Source organism: Schistocerca americana, chromosome X (assembly GCF_021461395.2).
Source record: "Schistocerca americana isolate TAMUIC-IGC-003095 chromosome X, iqSchAmer2.1, whole genome shotgun sequence".
Taxonomy (NCBI): Eukaryota; Metazoa; Arthropoda; class Insecta; order Orthoptera; family Acrididae; genus Schistocerca; species Schistocerca americana.
Genome location: NC_060130.1, coordinates 571,043,533 through 571,070,669, shown reverse-complemented (window position 1 = coordinate 571,070,669; position 27,137 = coordinate 571,043,533). Strand labels below are relative to the sequence as shown.

The window sequence follows — 27,137 nt, the reverse complement described above, 5'->3', positions numbered from 1 at the left end:
AACATTTACCAAAACGTTTCGCCGCTGAGGCCTAGCGTCTGAAACCAATTTTTCTAGCTATACTGAGCTCTCAATTTTTTATAAAATTGTATGCAACCAGTCAATCAGCGATAATTCGTTTTGTGCGGCAATACTAGTTTTTGGGATTGTATCCAACACGAACCACATGTAGTCTGCGAATCGACATCTAACTCAATTCGTATGCGAAAATTTTACATTCGCAGAAATTATTTACTGTTCATTGCATGGCCAGGCGTGTTATCATATACACAGAAACGTGCCAGTACAGCATCATTACAAAGCATAATGATTTGCTCAAAAAGTTTGTAATGTCGATATTTTTTGCTAGAATGAAATCTTAATCATAGAAGTGGCGGCACTTGATGATAGGCGGAAGCCAGAAGATAGTAATATAGTACTTATCTAGTTACAACTAAGTTACCGAAAGCAGATAATTTTGTTACGAATATGAACAGTTTGATCTAATATTTCCTTACTTTTCGTATTTTCTGTGTATTCTGTTACGTAGGCGCTGCTAGGGCAAAGTGAGGAAGCGGCCGCTACACAGATGGGTATTGTTGTATCGTAAGAAACATCTACATCGTTCTTATAGATTTTTCGCTGCTGGTAGTCATTGACCATCATGTGGGTAAAGCAAGATATTACTTTTTCTTCCATCGGCACGAACCTCTCTCCACGTTCGACTTATTCAGGTATGTTTTCTGGTCAAGAATTGCCGGGAACTGATTTGCTTGCGCTGTTGCATTTTTTTTTACCCTGGGTAGCATATATCGGGGGACTCTTGAGCGATTTAAAAATGCACGCTCATTAGACGGATGGCCTATCATATCCCGTGGGATTACATGAGTCGTAACAGTGAAAACACCAAATACTACGATATTGCGGAAATGCTGACGTGAAGGGTCATATCACAAGCAGCGATTCAATAATTGCCCCTGTTCTCCTACTTCATTCCTTTCTGTAAATATTTTTTGAAAGTATTTTTGTTTGTACTTACAGTTCTGAGATATTTTCCGAGTTCATTAACTTCTATAAAAATTTCTTCAGTATCCCTTGTCATCATCCTTAACGAAGAACATACTTCGTAATTTTTCAATGAGTCACGGGTTGATGATAGCTGGCTGTGTGTACCGCAATAAACATTCATCACAGTTACTTCCATTACCCTTCTAGTACTTCGTCAGCCATCAGCAGACGAAATATTTGCAGAAACAAAGAATCTTCACAGAATCGATAACTTTGTAGTAGTAAACTGTATTTTTTTTTCTTTACCTTGATCAGAGAATGTGACGAAAATGCCCGGTTGCAAGAAAACACAGGAAACTACACTCCTGGAAATGGAAAAAAGAACACATTGACACCGGTGTGTCAGACCCACCATACTTGCTCCGGACACTGCGAGAGGGCTGTACAAGCAATGATCACACGCACGGCACAGCGGACACACCAGGAACCGCGGTGTTGGCCGTCGAATGGCGCTAGCTGCGCAGCATTTGTGCACCGCCGCCGTCAGTGTCAGCCAGTTTGCTGTGGCATACGGAGCTCCATCGCAGTCTTTAACACTGGTAGCATGCCGCGACAGCGTGGACGTGAACCGTATGTGCAGTTGACGGACTTTGAGCGAGGGCGTATAGTGGGCTAGCGGGAGGCCGGGTGGACGTACCGCCGAATTGCTCAACACGTGGGGCGTGAGGTCTCCACAGTACATCGATGTTGTCGCCAGTGGTCGGCGGAAGGTGCACGTGCCCGTCGACCTGGGACCGGACCGCAGCGACGCACGGATGCACGCCAAGACCGTAGGATCCTACGCAGTGCCGTAGGGGACCGCACCACCACTTCCCAGCAAATTAGGGACACTGTTGCTCCTGGGGTATCGGCGAGGACCATTCGCAACCGTCTCCATGAAGCTGGGCTACGGTCCCGCACACCGTTAGGCCGTCTTCCGCTCACGCCCCAACATCGTGCAGCCCGCCTCCAGTGGTGTCGCGACAGGCGTGAGTGGAGGGACGAATGGAGACGTGTCGTCTTCAGCGATGAGAGTCGCTTCTGCCTTGGTGCCAATGATGGTCGTATGCGTGTTTGGCGCCGTGCAGGTGAGCGCCACAATCAGGACTGCATACGACCGAGGCACACAGGGCCAACACCCGGCATCATGGTGTGGGGAGCGATCTCCTACACTGGCCGTACACCACTGGTGATCGTCGAGGGGGCACTGAATAGTGCACGGTACATCCAAACCGTCATCGAACCCATCGTTCTTCCATTCCTAGACCGACAAGGAAACTTGCTGTTCCAACAGGACAATGCACGTCCGCATGTATCCCGTGCCACCCAACGTGCTCTAGAAGGTGTAAGTCAACTACCCTGGCCAGCAAGATCTCCGGATCTGTCCCCCATTGAGCATGTTTGGGACTGGATGAAGGGTCGTCTCACGCGGTCTGCACGTCCAGCACGAACGCTGGTCCAACTGAGGCGCCAGGTGGAAATGGCATGGCAAGCCGTTCCACAGGACTACATCCAGCATCTCTACGATCGTCTCCATGGGAGAATAGCAGCCTGCATTGCTGCGAAAGGTGGATGTACACTGTACTAGTGCCGACATTGTGCATGCTCTGTTGCCTGTGTCTATGTGCCTGTGGTTCTGTCAGTGTGATCATGTGATGTATCTGACCCCAGGAATGTGTCAATAAAGTTTCCCCTTCCTGGGACAATGAATTCACGGTGTTCTTATTTCAATTTCCAGGAGTGTATTTACGTGTACAGGTACTTCCCTGAGACTGCGCTGCAGAAAGGACCTATTCCAGACAGGTTGCTTTTCTGCCTACACCAGCTCGAGCTGGGAAAACCGCTATACATCACGGATTCATGTCACCCGCGAAAATTTCAGGTTCAGATTAACCACACAAACATGCATCCGGGCTTCAAAAATGGCTCTGAGTACTATGGGACTTAACTTCTGAGGTCATCAATCCCCTAGAACTTAGAACTACTTAAACCTAACTAACCTAAGGACATCACAAACATCCATGCCCGAGGCAGGATTTGAACCTGCGACCGTAGCGGTCGCGCGGTTCCAGACTCTAGCGCCTAGAGCCGCTCGGACACACCGGCCGGCCATCCTGACTTCCATTCAGAAGAGGAGCTCATAGGAAGGGGTAAAGGAATACAAAATATTAGTGCAATAAATGTGTACATCTCGTTCCCTTTCCAGAGGGTTGCTGCCATCTCATACAGTAAGGATATCAGAAAGTACTCTACATCGAAAGTTCTATTACATGAAATGTATCTGATCCTTTTCGATGTCAACAGCTGTCTCCACTTGATCACTGATGTCTACAGAAAAATATCTTCGCTCGACGATTTTAAGAAAATACAGAATGACTTAGACAGCATTTATACTTAACTTACTAAAATGTTGTAATCTTTAAATATCTATAAATGCATGATTGTGACCATAACAAAGAGAAAGAGCGCTATAGTATCCGATTGCAATAGAGGCGGCAAAGAATTCAGTACACGCGCAGTGCTGTCGCTTGCGTGTCGCGGCCTGTTGCCTGGCTGCACACGTCGTCCACTACCACGACACGCTGTATGAATGTGAAGAGCGGAAAACTACGAATGTGATGCATTTAGAAGGAAATGAAATCACGCAAGGAACATTGAACGCCATGAATGCCGCTTGTTTCCGTATTACATAACAAGACAGATCACAAACAAAACCATTTTCAGGTTTATTTAATTATTTTGTCGCGCTGAAGACATAATGAAACTTATATCTTGTACAAACGTTCATCATATGGACAGACACAGACAGCTTCAGAGACTTATCACTCTGGTCGCTACACAATAGTGACTCAATTAGTTTCATATTCGAGAAAAGCCTTTCTCGCATGTATGGTGATCGAAACGTTCTATCACGTACGCAACCTCATTATGGAGACGTGGAAACTCTTCCCGAAGAAGACAACACGCATGTGGACAGTTCTAAACCTAAAAAATTTGTCTTTCGAACGGGAACTGCATTTCTGATCGATCGGTTCCATCTGTACATGTATAAGGGCACTTTCAAGTGAAACGACAAACGGTTTCGAAAACTGCTCAAAAACAGATGTAAGGTGAGCAGCATCCTCTAAAAGTCTAGAAAATCATTGCCGTTATTATTTCAACGCCACAATGAATTCTTCAAAATCCGCATTTTCTTTAACGCCAGTGAGATGACGGACATGTTCGGTTTTTTGATCAGAAGTTACCCCTTCTGCTATGTTATTTTTGTGTAAATGCATTCCCACCATATCACAAATAATTTGTTTGCGACCATGTAACGTCTCACTATGGGTAGTGTACAACCACGTTCACTTAAAAAGGGAGATCTGCAATTCGTTCTGGGTGTTGTAATTTTCATTCCTGCTTTCCTTTTTCCTTAAGAAAATCAGCAACAGTGAGCCTTAAATGGTATATTTGTTCCAGGCGTGCGCGTTTATTTAACCAACATTCTTTGAAGTAGTAAATAACGTCTCCATACTATTCGCTCAAGTCCATCAAAAACTGATGCAACTGACGATGTAATAATGTGTGTGACATTCAGAAATTTACCATTCATACCATAAATTTCATCACGTGTCCCAAGCCTGCTATACGGAACAATGAATCCCGTCAAATTGTCTGTCGATATTTGTCATTTTTGCTCTTTCATCATCAAATAAATATTTAAATTATTTCTTTACAGTGTTTTAACGCCGTTCCGTAGCAAATTTGCGGTACCCGTTGATTATGCAAGTGCATAATAGATATTGAAGAACCCTCATCCTTCCGTTCTGTAATCCCATTTATTTTTAAAGGTTGGCATAATAGATCGCTAGACTGCTACTTTTATTGCTAACAACCATTGGACCTACGAATTTCCTTTATACGATGAATAAATAACTAAGGATATAAATAGTGCTGTCACTACTATTCTGCGGAACCGAAGAAAGTCGTGCCGACAACAAAATTCCCTACCAAATGTCGGAAGTAACAATATCGCTTCGCACTGCTAAATGAAATGCCACGCTGTACTTAGCAGTTCCGAGAAAGCTCAAGTAAATCCGAGACGTGCCAAAACAGGCCAAGCCCGGACCGCCCGAATGTACACTACTAGACAGTTTTATCTTGTTGTGGTCCATACTGCCTCTCCCAAAAATATAGAAAGGAAATGGCTTGAAGTAGAAGAGGTCTACTGCCACAAGTACCAGAACGATTTTCGTTCATAACTATCGACTCTTGTTTCCGAACCAGGGTCCCTTACCGCAAACTGATACATGTATCTTTCTCCATCGTCCCTGAGAGTCTGTAACATCATTATGGAATGACCCTTTACAACGATTATGTTTCCTCTAAAGGGTATTCACATTGGGACAATGACAGTAAAATGCGAAATATTAGACCACCAGTAGGGGAATACGTATAGTCAGTGTATTCTCAGTCCGAATGCTACTTCGACTGTTTTTAAATCCTAGGACTAAGGATAGATGAAAATTTTTCTTGGAAGTATCACGCTGAAGATCTTGGACAGAAATTGGGTGCTGCTGTCTTCACTATAAGAATAATATCCGACTGAGAAACGTCTCCCAGCCATTCAGGAGCAAGACAACAGAACTCTAATGCCCTTTCCGCTTCCAGGCGCAGTGAACGTACTGGAGCGTGTGAGAGCGGCAGCAGGTGGAGCAGTAGAATGCGAGGCAAAGTCAAAGGAAAGACGAAGTCTTGCTCCAGCAGCGCACGACTTACGTTCCCAACGACAAAATCGAGCAGCTTCTGCACAAAGTCAATTAAATCGAGCGCATAGGCACCGGGTCAACTGTCCACCTCGCAACGTGCATGGCAGCTGGAGTGGGACTTTCCCTTGACTGTGCCTAGTCTAGAGTAGGCTGCGGTGGACTTCATAGGCCGCTTGACGCCAGAGGGTTTGCTTAGTGCAGTCATCGACTGCAGCGGCCTCTTGCGCTGTAAGCAGCTTCTGTCGGGCTCTTCCTCCCAGCATTATGCCCTGTGCTGGTCGTATCGATATCTTCATGCAGCGCCAAGTCAAACATACCTGCGTCTTCGTAGTTGTCGGATGACGATGCCATGCTTTCCCAATTTCTTTCCTGATATACTAATTGTTTGACTTCTTTTGTTTATATATTTTCTAGGATCATTTTATATACTACCTACTGACTCGTTCCATAACATTATATCTTTGGCTCGCATGGTCCCATGAAACCAGGTAAACAAATAAATTAAAACTAAAATGTTGTTGTGGTCATCAGTCCAGAGACTGGTTTGATGCAACTCTCCATGCTACTCTATCCTAAGCAATCTCCTTCATCTCCCAGTACCTACTGCAACCTACATGCTTGTGAATCTGTTTAGTGTATTCATCTCTTGGTCTCCTTCTACGATTTTTACCCTCCACGGTGCCCTCCAATACTAAATTGGTGATACATTGATGCCTCAGAATATATCCTACCAACCGACCCCTTCTTCTAGTCAAGCTGTGCCACAAATTTCTTTTCTCTCCAATTCTATTCAATACTTCCTCATTAGTTTTGTGATCTACCCATCTAATCTTCAGCATTCTTCTGTAGCACCACATTTCGAAAGCTTCTATTCTCTTCTTGTCCGAACTATTTATCGTCCACGTTTCACTTCCATACATGGCTACACTCCATACAAATACTTTCAGAAACTACTTACTGACACTTAAATCTATACTCGATGTTAACAAATTTCTCTTTTTCAGAAATGCTTTCCTTGCCATTGCCAGTCTACATTTTGCATCCTCTCTACTTCGACCATCATCAGTTATTTTGCTCCCCAAATAGCAAAACTCATTCACTACTTGAAGCCTCTCATTTCCTAATCTGATTCCCGCAACATCACCCGATTTAATTCGATTACATTCCATTGTACTCTTTTTGCTTCTGTTGACGTTCATCTTATATCCTCCTTTCAAGATACTGTCCATTCCGTTCAGCTGCTCTTCCAGGTCCTTTGTTGTCTCTGACAGAATGAGAAAGTCATCGGCGAACCTCAAAGTTTTTATTTCTTCTCCGTGGATTTTAATACCTACTCCGAATTCTGCTTTTGTTTCCTTCACTGCTTGCTCAATATACAGATTGAATAACATCGGGGATAGGCTACAACCCTGTCGCACTCCATTCCCAACCACTGCTTCCCTTTCATGCCCCCGACTCTTATAACTGCCATCTGGTGACTGTACAAATTGTAAATAGCCTTTCACTCCCTGTTTTTTACCCCTGCCACATTCAGAATTTGAAAGAGAGTATTCCAGTCAACATCGTCAAAAGCTTTCTCTAAGTCTACAAATGCTAGAAGCGTAGGTTTGTTTTTCCTTAATCTATTTTCTAAGATAAGTCGTAGGGTCAGTATTGCCTCAAGTGTTACAACATTTCTACGGAATCCAAATTGATCTTCCCCGAGGTCGGCTTCTACCAGTTTTTCCATTCGTCTGTAAAGAATTTGTGTTAATATTTTGCAGCCGTGGCTTATTAAACTAATAGTTCGGTAAGTTTCACATCTTTCAACACCAGCTTTCTTTGGGATTGGAATTATTATTTTCTTCTTGAAGTCTGAGGGTATTTCGCCTGTCTCATACATCTTGCTGACTAGATGGTAGAGTTTTGTTAGGACTGGCTCCCCCAAGGCAGTCAGTAGTTCTAATGGAATGTTGTCTACTCCCGGGGCCTTGTTTCGACCTAGGTCTTTCGGTGCTCTGTCAGACTCTTCACGCAGTATCATATCTCCCATTTCATCTTCATCTACATCCTCTTCCATTTCCATAATATTCCCCTCAAGTACATCGCGCTTGTATATACCCTCTATATACTCCTTCCACCTTCCTGCTTTCCCTTCTTTGCTTAGAATTGGGTTTCCATCTAAGCTCTTGATATTCACACAAGTGGTTCTCTTTTCTCCAAAGGTCTCTTTAATTTTCCTGTAGGCAGTATCTATCTTACCCCTAGTGAGATAATCCTCTACATCCTTACATTTGTCCTCTAGCCATCCCTGCTTAGCCATTTTGCACTTCCTGTCGATCTCATTTTTCAGACGTTTGTATTCTTATTTGCCTGCTTCATTTACTACATTTTTGTGTTTTCTCCTTTCATAAATTAAATTCAATATTTGTTCTGTTACCCAAGGATTTCTAGTAGCCATCGTCTTTTTACCTACTTGATCCTCTGCTACCTTCACTATTTCGTCTTTTAAAGCTACCCATTCTTCTTCTACTGTATTCCTTTCCCCCATTCTTGCCAGTCGTTCCCTAATGCTCACCCTGAAGCTCTCTACAACCTCTGGTTCTTTCAGTTTATCCAGGACCCATCTCCTCAATTTACCACCGTTTTGCAGTTTCTTCAGTTTTAATCTACAGTTCATAACCAATAGATTGTGATCAGAGTCCAAATCTGCCCCTGGAAATGTCTTACGATTTAAAGCTGGTCCCTGAATCTCTGTCTTACCATTATATAGACTAAAATAAATTAATTATATAATATAGAGAGTTTACGTCATACATGATACAGTCGTTGTTTGAGGTAATAACATAGATGTTGTCGCGGTTGGTAAAAAAATACCATAAATAAATTACGAGATGACGTGTCTTGGTGTTTTAGATGTTAGGCTGTTTATCATAGAGTCTGTTGCACAGGTCCGCGGTTCGGCGAGCGTCACGGCAGCGAGGAGAAGGTGGCGAGGAGACTTTAAGACGTTACTGAGCCCTGTTTTACAAGCTCTCATAAAGTACATTTGATAACAGATATGCAATTAATTGACAGAGGGCGTTCTAATGTAATAATGAGTCGACATTTCAAATACGAAACGGTAACATCTGGTCCCAGACGGCTTGAATATTTAGAATAAATGCTGCCGATTTTCGATGTAGACTGTACAACAATTCTCCTTCCGACAAAATGTATGTCGCATATGGCCAGGACAGTAAAATATGAAAGAAACAAGACACAAAGGAGTTAATGAAGTCAGCTGCCAGCGGGCGTTGATTTAAATCAATGGGGAAAGTTGAAAATCTGCGCAGTAACAGGATTGGAACATAGGTTTCCTGATTACAAAGGCAGAGACACTGACAACTGCGCCATCTGGACACAGTGATCATCGCAGCTGCACAAACTACCCTAGCATTCCTCCCATCGGACCCAGATTCTCATCTTACAACATACGAATAAAATTCCATGAAACAGACATTTGTTAATAGCAAATTCTTCCCTTCCACAACACACACTGTCTATCGAGAGACAAATCTTATCGATATGGTACCTTCAGATGAAACAGGTGTTTGCGCTAAACTGTCTTTACATTTAACATCAACCCGAGGTCTTTGTATGACATGGATACTTCAGGAAGCGTTACAAGTTCGAGTCCCACAACACACGATCATTCACGCGATAGAGGAAAAGAGAGGTTAAATAGTATTTACGTACCAGATTGCACTATTATTACAGAAAGATTTCAAAGAGACAACAAATACAGTTGAAGGCATTCACCATAGCACTCCTCGAACACCCGACAAGTCACGCAGTTTCCACAATGCTCGTGCTAAGCCTCCGGGCTATCACAATCTGCCGTCGTTCAAACTCAGTTGCATCGCTCACCTTCTCCATTTCACACACGGACAGCACTATTGGTTAAAAACACTCTTGGTTGTAATTTCAGTTTTTTATTTTTCAACTACGCGTTTCACCTTATTTAGGCATCTTCAGGTTGATCTTAATTTGGTATTTCTTAGACCGATCCTTTAGACAGTGTAGCCTAAGAGCATCGTTGATTACATCAGGCCAAACATCGTCTTCGTTAAACTCAGTAAAAACTTTTCTAGATGGACGCAAGTTACTTCAAGACCTGCATAACGCGTTCCCGTTCACAGGAGCGAGTAACAGCACTCTCGCTTTTACTGCATTCACCGGGCGTGTGTCAGACTAGCAGTCATACCTCACCTGCTATCGCCTGGACTAGATTATATCGTATATATGGTCATAATGTTCTGGATGATCAGTGTATATAATTCAGGAGAGGACTACGAATTATCACTTCAGTGTGAATGCACACCACGCTCGAACTCTTACGGGAATCTGCGAATTGCCGCGATTAATGATAATAATGCGCAAGGGGGACTACATCAGAAGTGTGTGGTTAAGATGAGGATTTTGTCTGACGGGAGGCGTGCTGCGAAAGTCCGTGCAGTGGCGATGACCGGTGTGTCCGGACGGCACAGTGGTCAGCGTATCTGCCTAGTAAGCACGAGACCCAGGCGCGAATCCCTGTCCGGCACAAATTCTCAACTTTCGCCATTGATTAAAGTCAGTGTCCACGGACAGATAAAGTCATTAATTATCGCTTGTGTCACTCTTTTTGACATATCCCAAAGAACAGACTACACATATAAATATGAAAGATTAGGGCTTAGTGGCACACTATATGCAAATTGAACGCAGTACGTAGTGGACAATGGGGATCCACAGTATATCACAGTCTCGGTTTATTTGTGAAGTCAAATATGTGTACTAGTTTAAGTTTTCGACTAAATCGTGCATCATCTTAGTCGGGAAAAATTTACTATTATGACTGCTACTGCGCCAACAATTTATAGACATAGACGCATTGCTATCGTCACAGCCGCTGTTCCGCTTGAAGCTGTTCTCGCACATTCTAATTTGTACTGCTTCTTTAATAACAGTATGCTAGTACGCGGAAGCGTGATACTAGATTGTAGTTTCATGTAACATTATTCTGTGTTTACTGGTGAGCCTAGGTTCAGCAGCTGTTCGTATCTCAAGTTGCTGGTATTTAATATGTCTTTGGTGTTCTGCAAAACGGTCGGTAACGCTACAGATAGACTGATCGATCTAGTCGCTTCCACACTCATTAGGCGTCTTATAAATTTCAGGGACCATAAGGTCGAGACTGTCCTTAACCGGGTGTCCTTTATTTTCTTGGATGGATGGAAAATAAGCTTCATTCTTGTTATTCACAGAAACCTATCTACACTCCTTGAAATTGAAATAAGAACACCGTGAATTCATTGTCCCAGGAAGGGGAAACTTTATTGACACATTCCTGGGGTCAGATACATCACATGATCACACTGACAGAACCACAGGCACATAGACACAGGCAACAGAGCATGCACAATGTCGGCACTAGTACAGTGTATATCCACCTTTCGCAGCAATGCGGGCTGCTATTCTCCCATGGAGACGATCGTAGAGATGCTGGATGTAGTCCTGTGGAACGGCTTGCCATGCCATTTCCACCTGGCGCCTCAGTTGGACCAGCGTTCGTGCTGGACGTGCAGACCGCGTGAGACGACGCTTCATCCAGTCCCAAACATGCTCAATGGGGGACAGATCCGGAGATTTTGCTGGCCAGGGTAGTTGACTTACACCTTCTAGAGCACGTTGGGTGGCACGGGATATATGCGGACGTGCATTGTCCTGTTGGAACAGCAAGTTCCCTTGCCGGTCTAGGAATGGTCGAACGATGGGTTCGATGACGGTTTGGATGTACCGTGCACTATTCAGTGTCCCCTCGACGATCACCAGTGGTGTACGGCCAGTGTAGGAGATCGCTCCCCACACCATGATGCCGGGTGTTGGCCCTGTGTGCCTCGGTCGTATGCAGTCCTGATTGTGGCGCTCACCTGCACAGCGCCAAACACGCATACGACCATCATTGGCACCAAGGCAGAAGCGACTCTCATCGCTGAAGACGACACGTCTCCATTCGTCCCTCCATTCACGCCTGTCGCGACACCACTGGAGGCGGGCTGCACGATGTTGGGGCGAGAGCGGAAGACGGCCTAACGGTGTGCGGGACCGTAGCCCAGCTTCATGGAGACCGTTGCGAATGGTCCTCACCGATACCCCAGGAGCAACAGTGTCCCTAATTTGCTGGGAAGTGGTGGTGCGGTCCCCTACGGCACTGCGTAGGATCCTACGGTCTTGGCGTGCATCCGTGCGTCGCTGCGGTCCGGTCCCAGGTCGACGGGCACGTGCACCTTCCGCCGACCACTGGCGACAACATCGATGTACTGTGGAGACCTTACGCCCCACGTGTTGAGCAATTCGGCGGTACGTCCACCCGGCCTCCCGCTAGCCCACTATACGCCCTCGCTCAAAGTCCGTCAACTGCACATACGGTTCACGTCCACGCTGTCGCGGCATGCTACCAGTGTTAAAGACTGCGATGGAGCTCCGTATGCCACAGCAAACTGGCTGACACTGACGGCGGCGGTGCACAAATGCTGCGCAGCTAGCGCCATTCGACGGCCAACACCGCGGTTCCTGGTGTGTCCGCTGTGCCGTGCGTGTGATCATTGCTTGTACAGCCCTCTCGCAGTGTCCGGAGCAAGTATGGTGGGTCTGACACACCGGTGTCAATGTGTTCTTTTTTCCATTTCCAGGAGTGTATTTTGCTAGATGCAACCCCACAGATAGGAAGAAGTACAAAACGTAGATCGTCACATGATTTCTCAACGTTTTCTTGTTTTAGTTTCTTTCCTTGCTTTATATCTCAAGCCCCATAACCATTATTTCCAATTATGTACTTCAGACGCTTAACCTAGTAATGCAGCTGGCCTTGTCATAGATACTTGTAGTTCTATGCACAGAGTTTCAAAATGCCTGCTACAGGCTTCTATGGGTTGTAGATAGAACTTAGTAGAAAAAGCCCTTATGAGAAACCCGTAACAGGAAATGTGGAATAAATTATTTATATTAGATAAGTTTGTGAATCGAATCACTTTCAGATCTACCACATCACAGTACCCAAACAAACTGACAGAAGGGCGCCGTCGTCATCCCTATTGTAATTCGACAGCGCATGCTACATTGATGTCCAAAGCTCCAAAACTTAAGGATGAAAGTAAAATCTAAATGATGCGTCACTGCCAAGTAACATATCTCGATGATACTGGGACCATACGTAGAATGAACTGCTACGTTAGAACGTAGAAGGTAACTGAATGAAATACCCAATGAAACGAACAGAAATGACAGTTCTATTCAAAGCCAATAATTAACTTATGGCACCGCAATTTATGTTGATACCGTGAACATTACAAAAGGTGGGACATGATTCATGACAGGATACCTGTTCACCTCGGGAAGCACTCCATGCTCTGCTTGACAAGTGACCATCAGGACTGGTAGGGATTTCTTGCGGTAGGCCGTTCAGTACGTAGACCAGCGGGGTTACCAACTGCTGGATGGTCGTTGGCGCATATGGATGTGCTGCAATACGTCTCCCCACCACAGCCCACACGTGCTCGATAGGCTTTAAGTTGGGGGAAAAGAGCTCTTCCACTTGCGCTGTTCAATGCGGTCGAGCATTGTCTCCGTAAAAATGAAGTCAGGACAGAGCATAACCCTGAAAATACGCATATGGGGAAGGAGTTCAGTGTCATAGTAACGTTGACCGGTGAGTTTACCGTGTTCAATGATTTGCAGGTCAGTACGGACCATTGCAAACGCAGCCGCCGAATTGCTGATGTCAACAGAGAACAAGGATCGTCGGGCGAAGAGAACGACTCCATGCAGTCATTCTGCCACTGTGGAGCATGAGACTGCGTGCTTTGCAGTTTTGTTAAATGTGGCTGCAATTGCAGCTGCTGTTATACGTGCGTCCTTTCTTACCTGTTGCACAGTGTATCGGTCATCTCTTGCTGTAGGTGACCGTGGTCGACCATCTCCATTCCTTAGGGCAGTTAGGAACGCTTCCCACGCACGTGAAACAACACTATGAGCAATACAAAACTCTTGGGCTAACCTCGTCAAATTTCGTACTTCTCCCAGTTTCCCGATGACAATCTCCGTGTCAAGCCAACCAAATTTGGTCTCAAGGTCGTGTTGTAATGAAGAACACCACCACAGCGCACCGTTAACTGCTCACTGGCTGACAGACACTCTGTTCCCGCCTCTTCAACTACCTCCTGTTGTGGGGCCAGCCTCAAAAAATGTTTCAAATGGCTCTGAGCACTATGGGACTTAACATCTGAGGTCATCAGTCCCCTAGAACTTAGAACTACTTAAACTTAACTAACCTAAGGACATCACACAGATCCATGCCCGAGGCAGGATTCGAACCTGCGACCGTAGCGGTCGCGCGGTTCCAGACTGAAGTGCCTAGAACCGCTCGGACACACCAGCCTGCGCCAGTCCCATTTGGCGCTATACATTGAGGTGATGAAGTCATGAGATAGCGATATGCACATATACAAAAGACGGTAGTATCGCATACTCGACGTATCAAAGAGTAGTGCATTGGTGCAGCTGTCATTAGTACTCAGGTAATTCATATGAAAGCTTTCCGACGTGATTATGGTCGCACGACGGGGATTAACAGACTTTGATCCCAGAATGGTAGTTGGAGCTAGGCGCAAGAGACATTCCCTTTCGTAAGTCGTTAGGCAATCCAATATTCTGATATCCACAGTGTCAAGAGTGTGCCGAAAATTCCGAATTTCAGGCAATACCTCTCACCACGGACAACGCAGCGGCCAAGTGGCCGAGAGCAGCCGGCGTTTGCGTAGAGTTGTCAGTACTAACAGACAGGCGATAGTACATGAAATAACCTCAGAAATCAGTGTGGGGCGTACGGCGAACATATCCGTTAGGACAGTGCGGCAAAATTTGGGTTAATAGGCTATGGCAGCAGACAACCGACGTGACTGCCTTTTCTAACAGTACGACTTCTCCTGCAGCACCTCCTCTGGGCTCGTGACCACATCGGTTGGAATCTAGACGAATCGAAAACCGGAGTACGATCAGATGAATCCCGATTTCAGTTAATAAGAGCTGCTGGTAGGATTCGAGTGTGGTACAGCCCCCCAAAGCCATGGACACCAGTTGTCGACAAGGTACCATGAAAGCCGGTGATGGCTCCATAACGGTGTTGGCTGTGTTTACGTGGGATGGACTGGGTCCTCTGGTCCGATCGCTGACTGGAACTTCTTATGTTCGGCTACATGGAGACCATTTGTAGCCATTCATGGACTGCACGTTCTCAAACAACAATGTCATGTCATCAGGCCTCAGTTGTTCGCGATTGGTTTGAAGATTATTCTGAACATTTCTAGCGAATGATTTGGCCGAACAGATCGTGCGGCATACATCCCGTCGAACATTTATGGAACATAACCGAGATATCAGTTCCCGCATAACATCCTGCACCGGCAAACACTTGCACAGTTGCCGACGACTATAGAGGGAGCATGACTCAGTATTTCTGTAGAGAACTTCCAGCGACTTGCTGCACTACGCCAGGCGGAAGGAGGTCCCGACAGGATATCAGGAGGAGGTATCCCATGACTTTTATCACCTCAGTGCAGTCATACCGACCTCACGCCATGTGTTATACACCTTTCTGTGCACGACTGCGAGATCCTTGGCAACTTCTACTACATTTTTATTCATTTCCACCTAATAGTTAATATGTTATGATGCTGTATCTATCTAGTCATTGAGTTTTGCAGAGCAATGTATTATCGCCCGATCACAACAAAGGCTGCGACAAACTGGTAAGTTCACAACTAGGAGGTTGACTGTGTTGCTCCACGGAGACGCAGCACTCTCAACTTTGAAGAGGACATCCACATCACGTAGAGGAGAACTCGATCGATTAACTGCTCCGTAACTTCGGTAGCGGAGCACAAACGTACCATCATCAAAATACCGATAAAACGAGTGTGGATGAAATATAGCCACATTTAATGGGCGTTTATCAAAATTTTCTCGCAGCATGACTTAACGATGACGTACCCCGACCAATCGCGAGCCGTCTATAGGCTATAAGTAATTACCACAACAGCAGCCACGACCGTCATTTGCTTGTGACGAACACGATAAACGATTTCTTAAGAAACTCAAAGCTGTACCTATATTTGACGCGTCGTTCAAACCGAGAATGTTATATACTAAAATGCCGTCGTGTGGAACTTCGACCTCAGACGTGTAAGGGGCGATCAAAGAGTTTCGGTTCGAAGGCCATACAATCCGGAATTTCTGTGCCAATCGGACACAATCGCCCTGAGAACTAAGGCAATCATTCCCCTGACGCACCATGTTGAATGTACCCTTTTGGTAAAACACCATATCATGTCGCGTGAAAACGTCCGTAACTGCCTGCTGCTCATATTCGTCAAGGAGGAATCGTCGACCCTCCAAGGCTTTCTTAAGGACCGAAGAAGTGATAATGGCACGGGCAGAGATCAGGACTATAGGGCAGGTGTTCGAATGTCTTTACTTAAGTTGGTGTAATTCTACTTCACATTTTCGATATGGGGATGTGCGTTATCATGAAGCTTCATCACCCCATGTCGCACAATTCCACAACGGTGGTTTACGATAGACCTGCTGCGCCACACGCTTTCTTCATTCTCCGGTGGATGATTGTCGGTATTTGTCATTAACAAACGAAGAAAAGCACGTTGGTGCTGTTTGGACGTATTTGTTAATAACTTCGCTATAGTCCACTTTTCCGCATTTGCCGCAAGCGCGTCGAAAAGACACGAATGCCACACTAATACCTTGCCAACATGGAGGTACTTACATACCCATATCGGAGTCGCGCTACGTTACATGCAGGAAGTCCTTCGTAAGAGTCGTCTGGCGCATTTTCTCCGGTGTCGGAAGTTCCATGCGGCTTTTCGCGGATGATGCTGTGGTATACAGAGAAGTTGCAGCATTAGAAAATTGTAGCGAAATGTAGGAAGATCTGCAGCGGATAGGCACTTGGTGCAGGGAGTGGCAACTGACCCTTAACATAGACAAATGTAATGTATTGCGAATACATAGAAAGAAGGATCCTTTATTGTATGATTATATGATAGCGGAACAAACACTGGTAGCAGTTACTTCTGTAAAATATCTGGGAGTATGCGTGCGGAACGATTTGAAGTGGAATGATCATATAAAATTAATTGTTGGTAAGGCGGGTTCCAGGTTGAGATTCATTGGGAGAGTGCTTAGAAAATGTAGTCCATCAACAAAGGAGGTGGCTTACAAAACACTCGTTCGACCTATACTTGAGTATTGCTCATTAGTGTGGGATCCGTACCAGATCGGTTTGACGGAGGAGATAGAGAAGATCCAAAGAAGAGCGGCGCGTTTCGTCACAGGGTTATTTGGTAACCGTGATAGCGTTACGGAGATGTTTAATAAACTCAAGTGGCAGACTCTGCAAGATAGGCGCTCTGCATCGCGGTGTAGCTTGCTCGCCAGGTTTCGAGAGGGTGCGTTTCTGGATGAGGTACCGAATATATTGCTTCCCCCTACTTATATCTCCCGAGGAGATCACGAATGTAAAATTAGAGAGATTAGAGCGCGCACGGAGGCTTTCAGACAGTCGTTCTTCCCGCGAACCATACGCGACTGGAACAGGAAAGGGAGGTAATGACAGTGGCACGTAAAGCGCCCTCCGCCACACACCGTTGGGTGGCTTGCGGAGTATAAATGTAGATGTAGATGTAGATGTGTTTCGCAGCTGTTTGCCCTTTCGTTTTTGCAACGTGTAGCTGTAGTCAGCCCAAGCAAATACTGTTTTTCAAGTCTTCGATGCGACGCACATCGCCGACGGGAAGTGTCAGTTTGTTTACCGTTACAAACAAAATTACTCTTAAATCGAAGTATTACGTATCCATTAGAGAGAGCGTTCCAAAGTTAGTTTAGAGCGATATTCGTTTTATCGATATCTTTTAACAGGAACAGTAAAATACAAAAATAACCAGCACGGCCCTGGCCCGCGACGACTGCTAACGCAACGCAGAAGCGCTGCTCAGTCGCTGCTGTAGTATTGATTATTCTTCGTGTTCTACTATCTCTGTTAATATGTATCGATAAAACGAATATCGCACTAGACTAATTTGAGACCGCTCTGTCTAATGTGTTGGTTAAATTTCAATTTAAAAATCATTTTGTTTGAAGCAGGAAACAAACCGGCGTTTCTCGTCGGCGTTGGGCGTCTTATGAAAGATGAGTAGCATTAGTTTGGGTTGACTCCAGCTACACACTGCAAAAACTAAATTGAAAATATCTGCAGAAACACCACAGAAAATGCTGCTGACGACCCATAGGAGAAGTACCTGGTAGACGCTGAAGCAACGCCCTTAAACTGAAACTTTTTGTAGTAGGTTGTGACGTGGTAGCTTAGATGTAGTCTCGATAAAATTACGTTACGACGTGTGTTACTGGTATAGATAGAAAGCTGCTTAGCAAACTGTGTGGTACACAGGTTCGCTGTTCGGCGAGAGCCACGGCAGCGAGGAGGAGGAGGCGGCGGAGGAGCAGCTGGAGCAGGCGCGCAGCTACCGCGACACGCTGGCCGGCGCGCACCTCGAGTGGCGAGACGCGGCCGCGCTCGCAGCAGACGCCGTCCTCAGCCTCGAGAACGCTACGCGCGCCTGGCTCGAGCTCGACTCCCAGTCAGTACCACCGCCTACGGCTTGCCGCACCTACCTATACTTACCACCTCAACTTCGTTACACCGTAGCAAATAACATTTTCTTTTCCCGCTACTAGAAGACTGCTAACCTTTATCAGTTTTCATTTCACGAACCGTCATAGCACTAGTTTCACAATCTTCCAACGCTATTTAACTTCATTCACTTTTCAGCTACACTGCTGGCCATTAAAATGGCAACACCATGAAGGTGACATGCAACAACATTCTACAGCTACATACATACTCCGAAAGCCATTATTCGGTGCGTGGCGGAGACATTGGACCACTGCTACTGTACTCGCAGATGGAGCGAGGGTAAGCGACTGCCTCCGCACAAACCATAATTTCTCTTGCCTTCGCAATGCTTACGTGAAATGTACGCATGCGGCAGTACAATCATTTTGCACCTCAGCCGCAACTGCCAGTACTCTGAAGTTTCTCAGTAGTGTTTTGTGAAAAGAATGCCGTCTTTCCTCCAGTGTTTCGGATTTTAGTTCACAAAGTATCTCCGAAATACTCACATGTTGGTCTAACAGCAGGATTCCCCTAAACTGCTTCGACGTCTTCCATTAATCTGACGTGGTGCAGGTCCCAAACAATAATACTCAAGAAAGGGCCGCACTCTTGTTCTATACGCGGTCATCTTTACAGATGATGGAAACTGTCCCAGAATTCTCCAAATAAACTGAGGCCTTCCTTACTACTGTCGTTACGTGATCGTTCCATATCATATTGCTTTGCAAAGTTATGCCTAGGTATGTAAATGGCGTAAATGTTTCAAGCAGTGAACCAGTGTATTCGAACGTTTAGGCATTGTTTTGCCTACTCACCAAATTAACTTAGAGTTTCCTACATTTAGGGAAACCTGCCACTCATCACACCAAATAAAAATTCTATCTAAGTCATCATGTAACCTCCAACAGTCACTCAACGACGACAATTTCCCATACACTCACTACAGCGTCATCAGAAAACAGTAGCAAAATGTTGCTCGCGCTATCAGGCAGATCGTTTACGTTCGAGTATATAGAGAACAAGAGTGGTCCAATCACACTTCCCTGAGGCATTCCTGACGATGTCCTTGCCTCTGTCCTGAAAGGTGACAATGCCCGTGTTGAAGCAGTAATTATATTTATTACAATACAGTAATGTCCTTCTGAAATGTATGCACTGTCTTTGACGATTAGCAGCTCTGAAAGTCATGAGATGGATTCATATATTGTGAATACATATTAGCGTCAGCTACTTGTGACAAATGAAAATTTGTGCCGCACTGGAAGTCCAACCCAGACTTCCCACCCAACATGAGCAGTGGCCTTTAACACTGCTAAGCGAGCACGTCCTCAGGGTTCGTCCAAAGCTGCATATGTCACGCATTCACAGTCAAAAAGCTTTAACTTTCGTGAAACTAAGCGTAGAGAGACCTCGGTTATTATACTGTATCGTCATTTTAGCCCCGTCAAGCGCAGTTATATTATTAATGGTGACAGTGTCTATGTCGACGCTGTAACTGAATTTATTAGAATACAGTGTCCTTCAGGCATGCATGATTACAGTTATGGCACCATCACAGTTACCGACACCATTATTAATGTAATGACGCCTGGCGGTACTAATATGACGATGCAAAATAGTAACGAATGGCTTCCTGTGCTTAGTTTCACCAAAGTAGGAGCATTTGGACTGTAACTGCGTGACATATGGGGCTTTGGAGTAGCACAGGTGGCGTGATCATGGGAAGCGGGAAATCCAGCACCGAGTCCCAGTCCGGCACAAATTTTTATTTATCACAAGAAGCTGACGCTGATATGTGTTCACCATATGTGAATCCATTTCATTCACCATCGTCTCTGATGTACGCTTGCTATCCAGGACAACGTACTGAGTACTACTATTTAAGACCTCATCGACCCACTCACACATTTGGTAGTGGTGTGAAGTCTACTACATGCTTCGATATGCAAATGATTAGCTTTCAGCACAATCACACAGAGTAGGTAAGACTAATGCCGTCAGTATGAAACAACAAAATTTAAGCAGCGGGTTTATATTCAGAAATGGCATTTGAATCTTGGTTGGTTGTAAGAAGAACATGTTATGCTTTTTTATAGGAAGTTGAATTTTTATCAGCACTTGTCGGAATTCAACGGCGGCAGGTTCACAGGCTATCGAAGAGTGCAGTTCATCTTTCCGCGATATTCCAGTCATTTGGTTGGGACCACACGGCTGTCGTGCGAATATGGAATGGAAGGATCCACGAGGGCCATACTCAGCGCCGTGCAGGATCTCAATGGTTCCACGCGACTAGCGCTCAAGAGGACAAACCAATTTTTCACAAAATTGTACAGCCACGCCATGCAGCTTGTGTCAGGACATGGACGTGTTTATAGCAAGAGGAGATGGGCTAGTTTGTAGCAAGACAAGTCTCACTATTGGCAGTGCGAAAACGTCCGGAGCCTACGGACTGTCTGCACGGAGACCGTTACTGCAGCTTCCCTTGACGCGGCAGCAGAGGGAGGCATACCGACAGTGGTGCGTCCAACAACAAAACTACATACAGGAGCGGCACTATGTCGTCTTTTCAAACGAATCCGTGTTTTGCGTACAACATCACGATGGAAGTCTCCATGCGTAGGGTCTCAGAGAAGAACGAAAATTCTGGTGGCTGTAGCTGTGTCCTATTTTTGAGGTCTCTGAGACATTACCTTTCAACAAGTTAACCCAAAACCACACTTTCCTTGTCTGTTCTGACCTATCACGGTAGAGAGGCTGTTCGACTGTGGTCCTGGTCAGCACGTTCTTCAAAAGTCTCACCCAATGAAAACGTCTGATCATGAGTTGTCGAGTGACCGGCACACCACCATTCTCCAGCCACTAAGATTGATGGATTCTGATAAAGGGCTGAAGTAGTGTGGAATGAAATACTTGTATCAGTCATCCCAGCTCAGATCGACTAGATGTCCACCCAAGTTAGAGCCCTTGTTTCTCCTAAATGTGACACTGTGTACTGAATTCCTTACCCTTTGTACTCCCAAATGGCAATATATTCTTCCTATTATACTGTATCCACATAACTTGTAAAATACTGATTTACAATTCTTCCTTGTGTTCCAGTTTTAATGGCCACCAGTTTATTTGCCAATGAGCTACTTAATCATTTAACAGCCCTCTCAGTATGCTTCAGTGTTATTGTGATTTCTTCTTATTATTATTATTCTTTATCCTGCATAATTTTCTTTCCATGTTTTTCAATATATCCTTTGAAGGTTTGTCGATCAGAGGGTAGCTATGCGCCGAGAATTTGTGAGTATTACCTTACAAGGCGTGCCAGAATAACAGGAACGACGTGTTTGTGCACGCGACAGAAAGGGAAAGAGGTAATAACAGCGTTCGTTTGAGTATTCTCTAAAGTTGATCGCTGTAACGTCCAAGTTGACGAACTATTTCATTTGTATCATCCTTCCTTTTCTATTTTACGTGTTATTAGCCATATTTTTAGATTTCAGAGTTTCGTCAGCATGCAGCAATTAAAAAAAGAGCACCCAGCTGAACCTAGTGTTTATGGAAGAGAAATAAGGAGGTCTTTTTTTTCGGAGGAGTCATCCTAAGATTTAACTGAAGTCGTTTAGGGAAACCACGGGAACTTAAAGTCAGTGTGATAAGATTCTTAAATTTTGTAATATTTGGGATAAAGAGTTCGTCGAATATACTTAATTAACTAGAAAAGTAATATTCGTCAGTTATTCAGAAAATTTATGGTAAGAAAATGTGTTGACAATTTCTAGTGAAATAGAGATATGGAAGAAATTTTGTGATATTTTGGTGATGTTTTTCCCTTTTACACAGTGGCTCCGTTTGGTATGACTAGCACGTGCTTCGTGTGAATGCATCTCGCAGTTGATCCTAGAGTGACAGTACTTCCATTTGAAAGGTCGAAAGCAAACATTTCTCAGTTTAGGCCTTTGCACTACTAACGAAATCTCGTTTGCTGCCTTTTCAGTCACCTAGCATTTCGTCTGGGAATAGTCTCTCGTAATAACTTTGAAATAAACAAGCCATATGTTTCCTCACTGGTCACCGTAAAATTATTTTATGTTCTTGAACTTTTTTGTTACGTGACTCAACCATCTGGCATATTCACGTGTGGATAAGCTTATTCCTCTACACAGTATGGGACCAAAACCCTAATCACAAGGTACGCACGAGTAACCACCGCAAAAGGAACATGTGGTATATTTCCGCAACAGTTAACACAGAGTGTTTAAAGAGATAACAACATAATATGTTACAGAAACAAAGGTGAGTAGAGACACAATCGAAGGCTTATTGTTTATCATGTCATTCAGTTCTCTCCTGTGTTCCAAAAATTTGGATTACTGAATTGTATCATAAGCAACAGTTGCACACATAGAGAAATGTTTGTTTTCGGCACTAGGCCCTAGCTGAATTTGAAAGAAAGTATTGTTCAATGACAGCTGTTGTTAAAGGATCACATTACCGTTCCAGAAAAGAAAACAATGGTGATCACCAAAATTTTGGGTTAAGCATTATTGCTTTCACAGACTCGGAACACGTACTAATATCTCACTAAGGTGTATTTTATCTCACGTTGCAGGCCTGAAGACAACCGTTTCACATTGGCAGTGTCAGCGCGCAACTCGCTGCTAGAGGCTGTGGTATACGTGTCTCTGGCCCAGGCACTTCTGCCGGGTGTTCAGTTTCCCTACTGTACGCCTCGGGATCTCCTCACTGTCAGTCAGGTATCTAACAACCTTCCTTCCGTGTACTTTGCCTAGCAGAAGAGCACAGTTGGGCTCATTGTACCCTCCTTTTAAATGCTGGATTGGTCATCACTTCGTACTTTATCTAAGCTGAGTTCTATTTAATAATAGGTATTGAATGTAGGAAATGGTGATAAAATAAACAATGTAACCCGCTTTTCTTAACGCAGTAATCAACTATTTAATGTACAAGTATGGATATGTATCCACGGAACTCCAAATCTCTATCTGATAGATTGCCTGTCAACAGCATTCTGTACTCTCATTCTTGGAAGGAGATTTGGGAACTTTGGTTTGTAAACTGACAGGGAGCCTGGTCATTCTTGACTATACAGTTGTGAGCAATATCATTAGTGAGGCGATGTCTTTCACCATCACGAAAGTGACGATGTGTTTTGGCATATACTTCATATGACACTAAACACGATGCGTAGAAGTTCCGATCCTTGATCGTTCAACCGCGGCCCACGGCTCACAGAGCCTAGTCCAAGTCATCTACATATTGTTCAGTGGCATCAAATACAACGAGTGACTCATGGAAGGCGGCTACACTGGTAGCGGGATTTGTGGCGTGCACTGGGAGGTTTTTTAGAGGGCCTCGGGGAAACACAGTAAGGGTTAGGTGTCGAAGTGAGCACGTCGAACACAGGTAGATAGTAGATCTACGAACCTTATAACATTTGTCGTTGCTGTGTTGGGGAAGTACCTGCTCTCTAAGTGCTAATAGAAATCGGTAACACTCAAATCGTTATAGGTACTAAAAGCTGGCTAAAGCCGGAGATAAGTTCAGCCGAAATTTTTGCGAAGAACCTAACGGTGTTCAGACAGGATAGGCTACATACAGTTGGCGGTGGCGTGTTTGTTGACGTTAGAAGTAGTTTATGTTGTAATGAAATTGTAGTACTTTGTAGATAGTTCCTGTGAATTAGTGTTGGTAGACGTCATTCTTGGCAACAGGAATGAAATAATACTTGTATTCTCCCAATTCAGACGATACAATTGCAGAAATGTTCAAAGGAAACTTCAGTTTAATTTCAAACTTGTACAGGACTCATACAATTAAAGTTGACGGTGACTTCAGTTTACCGTAGACACGTTGACAAAAGTACGTGTTTAAATCCGGAAGTACGCATAAAATATTATCCGAAATTTGCAGTAAACGCATTCTAGGAAACGTATGTCGAGCGATTAATTCCTGAGCCCACTAGCGAAGTAAACGGTCGTGGAAACACACTTGACATCTTAGCAACAAATAATCCTGAGCTAATAACGAGCATCAAAACGCATACAGGGATTAGTGAACACAGGGTTGTAGTAGCGAGACTGAATACCGTAACTCACAAATCATCAAAGAATAAACTAAAAATGCATTTAATCAAAAAAGAAAGTAATATTAGCTTGACGTTTTAGTCAGAGAGATCTACACTCCTACCAAATTAACAATGTAATTGTATACTAGATGTGTCTTGAATTCGAAGAAATAGTCTAAACAGCAGTTGAAAGATTTATACCAAAAAAATTAACAAACGACGGAGCTGTTCTCTATGGTACACGAAACAATTCTGGACACTTACAGAAACAACGAAAACAGCACGCCAAGTTCAAATGAATGCAAAAACCCCAAGATTGGCGATCTTTTACAGAAGCTCGAAATTTAGCGCAGACTTTAATGTGAGAAGCTTATAATAGTTTCCACAACGAGACTTCGTATGAAAACCTTGCAGAAAATTAAAAAAATTCTGGTCAAATATAAAGTATGCTAGCGCCAAGACACAGTCAATGTCTTCTCTGTACGATAGCAATGGAAACACTATCGATGAAAGTGCTGCAAAAATAGAGTTAGCAAACACAGCCTTCCGACATTCCGGGGGGACAACGTTGCAATAAAAGACAACGGCCAATCCTTCCAACACCGGAAAAGCAAAAAGAGTGGACCCTTCTCAGAGCCAACTCTGACGATTGCAAGCCTAAACGTAGAGGGTATCACCAAAAACAAACAACAAATCATGTCACAACTTTGCCGCACGCACAAATGGGACATACTGTGTATACAAGAAACACACAAGAAAGAAGGGGCAATAAGACCAGAAATAGAAGGAATGAAATTAGCCATAGAAAATCCACATCCTAAATATGGCAGCGCTGTCTTCACAAAACCTGAGATGGCCATAATATCATCTAACAGAACTACATACAATAACATAGAATTACTGACTGTCGAGTGTAGAACCTTCACCGTAACGTCAGTATACAAGCCGCCCAGAGAGAAGTTGAACTTGACTTTGCCGCCAAACTTCAACAACCAGAAAACACAGTTCATCTTAGGAGACTTCAAGTGCCACAGCACATCATGGGGCTACAAATATACAGACGACAACGGACGTAAATTAGAGCAATGGGCGGAAATAAATAACTTATCCCTGATCCATGATCCCAAGCTACCATGCTCGTTCAGCAGCAAAATCTGGAAGCGCGAATACAACCCTGATATTGGTTTTGTAAGCGCAAACGTGGAAGACCGATGCTTAAAAACTGCATGCACACCTCTTCCTAAAACACAACACCGACCTATCGGAATCCAAATATACGCTGCTTTGAGAACAACGAAAATACCATTCCGCAGACGCTTCAACTTTAAAAAAGCTAAATGGACAGAATATGCTGTGGAACTGGATGCAGAAATAAAAAATCTATAACCAATTCCAGAAAATTATCAAACTTTCGTAGAGACCCTCCAAAAGATTTCTCGAAGACACATACCCCGAGGCTGCAGAGAGCATTTCATCCCAGGTCTCTCTGACGAATCAAAGAACATCCTGAAGGTGTACGAAATGCTTTACGAACAGGACCCCTTTAGTGAAGAGGTAGTCCAATGTGGAGAAACACTAATGGAAATGATTAGTGAATCAAGACAAAGGAAATGGGTCGAAACTCTGGAAAGAATGGATATGACCCACAGTAGCAAAGTCGCTTGGAACTTAATAAAAAAACTTAATTGTGACTTTGGGACAGCTAAACAATGCTCTTCAGTAACACCCAATCAAATTGCCCATCAGCTTCTACTAAATGGAAAACCCAACAAGAAATGTCAGAAAATAAAAATCAGCACAATTCAGAGTCAAGAGTCAAGAGTTGAAATACCATTTACCATGAAAGATCTTAATCATGGAATGAACTCAATGAAAGACGAGAAATCAGCGGGAGTCGACGATAAATGCGTGGAACAGATCAAACAGCTCGGACCTAGTGCCAAGCAATGGATCCTGCAGCTCTTTAATCATTGCTTAAAAACGTGTAAGATCCCAAAGATGTGGAGGAGATGAAAGGTAGTGGCGCTACTAAAACCTGGGAAAGACGCAGATCAACCGAAGAACTCCCGCCCAATAGCACTCCTGTGCCATCTGTACAAACTGTACGAACGAATTATCCTAAACCGCATAGCAAATATCGCAGACCAAAAGCTCATTCCCCAACAGGCTGGATTCAGACCAGGGAAATCATGCACCAGTCAAATAGTAGCACTCACAGAACACATAGAGGAAGGGTTTGAAAACAAACAAATAACAGGTTTAGCATTGGTGGACTTAAGTTCTGCATACGACACCGTCAACTACAGAAAGCCCATGGAAAAATTGTACTGTACATTTTAGGATCATCAGTTCACAAAAATAACTGAATCTCTGCTACAGTTGTATGTAATGCTGGACGAAAAAAAAAGCCGATGGCGTCGACAAAAGAACGGTCTCGCCCAGGGCAGTGTGCTGGCCCCCCTACTATTTAACCTATACACCAATGATCAACCAACACCGGAACGCACTACCCATTTCTTGTATGCCGATGATCTGGCCA

General features: G+C 44.2%; 1 protein-coding gene across 1 annotated transcript in view; it reads left to right on the top strand.

Annotated features, from left to right (window-relative positions):
- LOC124556181 overlaps nt 1–27,137 on the top strand; it is a 659,170-nt gene that overhangs the window by 455,123 nt on the left and 176,910 nt on the right. The window contains exons 3-4 of the mRNA XM_047130177.1: nt 18,298–18,487; nt 23,123–23,267. Of these exons, the coding sequence (XP_046986133.1) occupies nt 18,298–18,487; nt 23,123–23,267 (335 nt within the window). The remainder of the gene's footprint in view (nt 1–18,297; nt 18,488–23,122; nt 23,268–27,137) is intronic.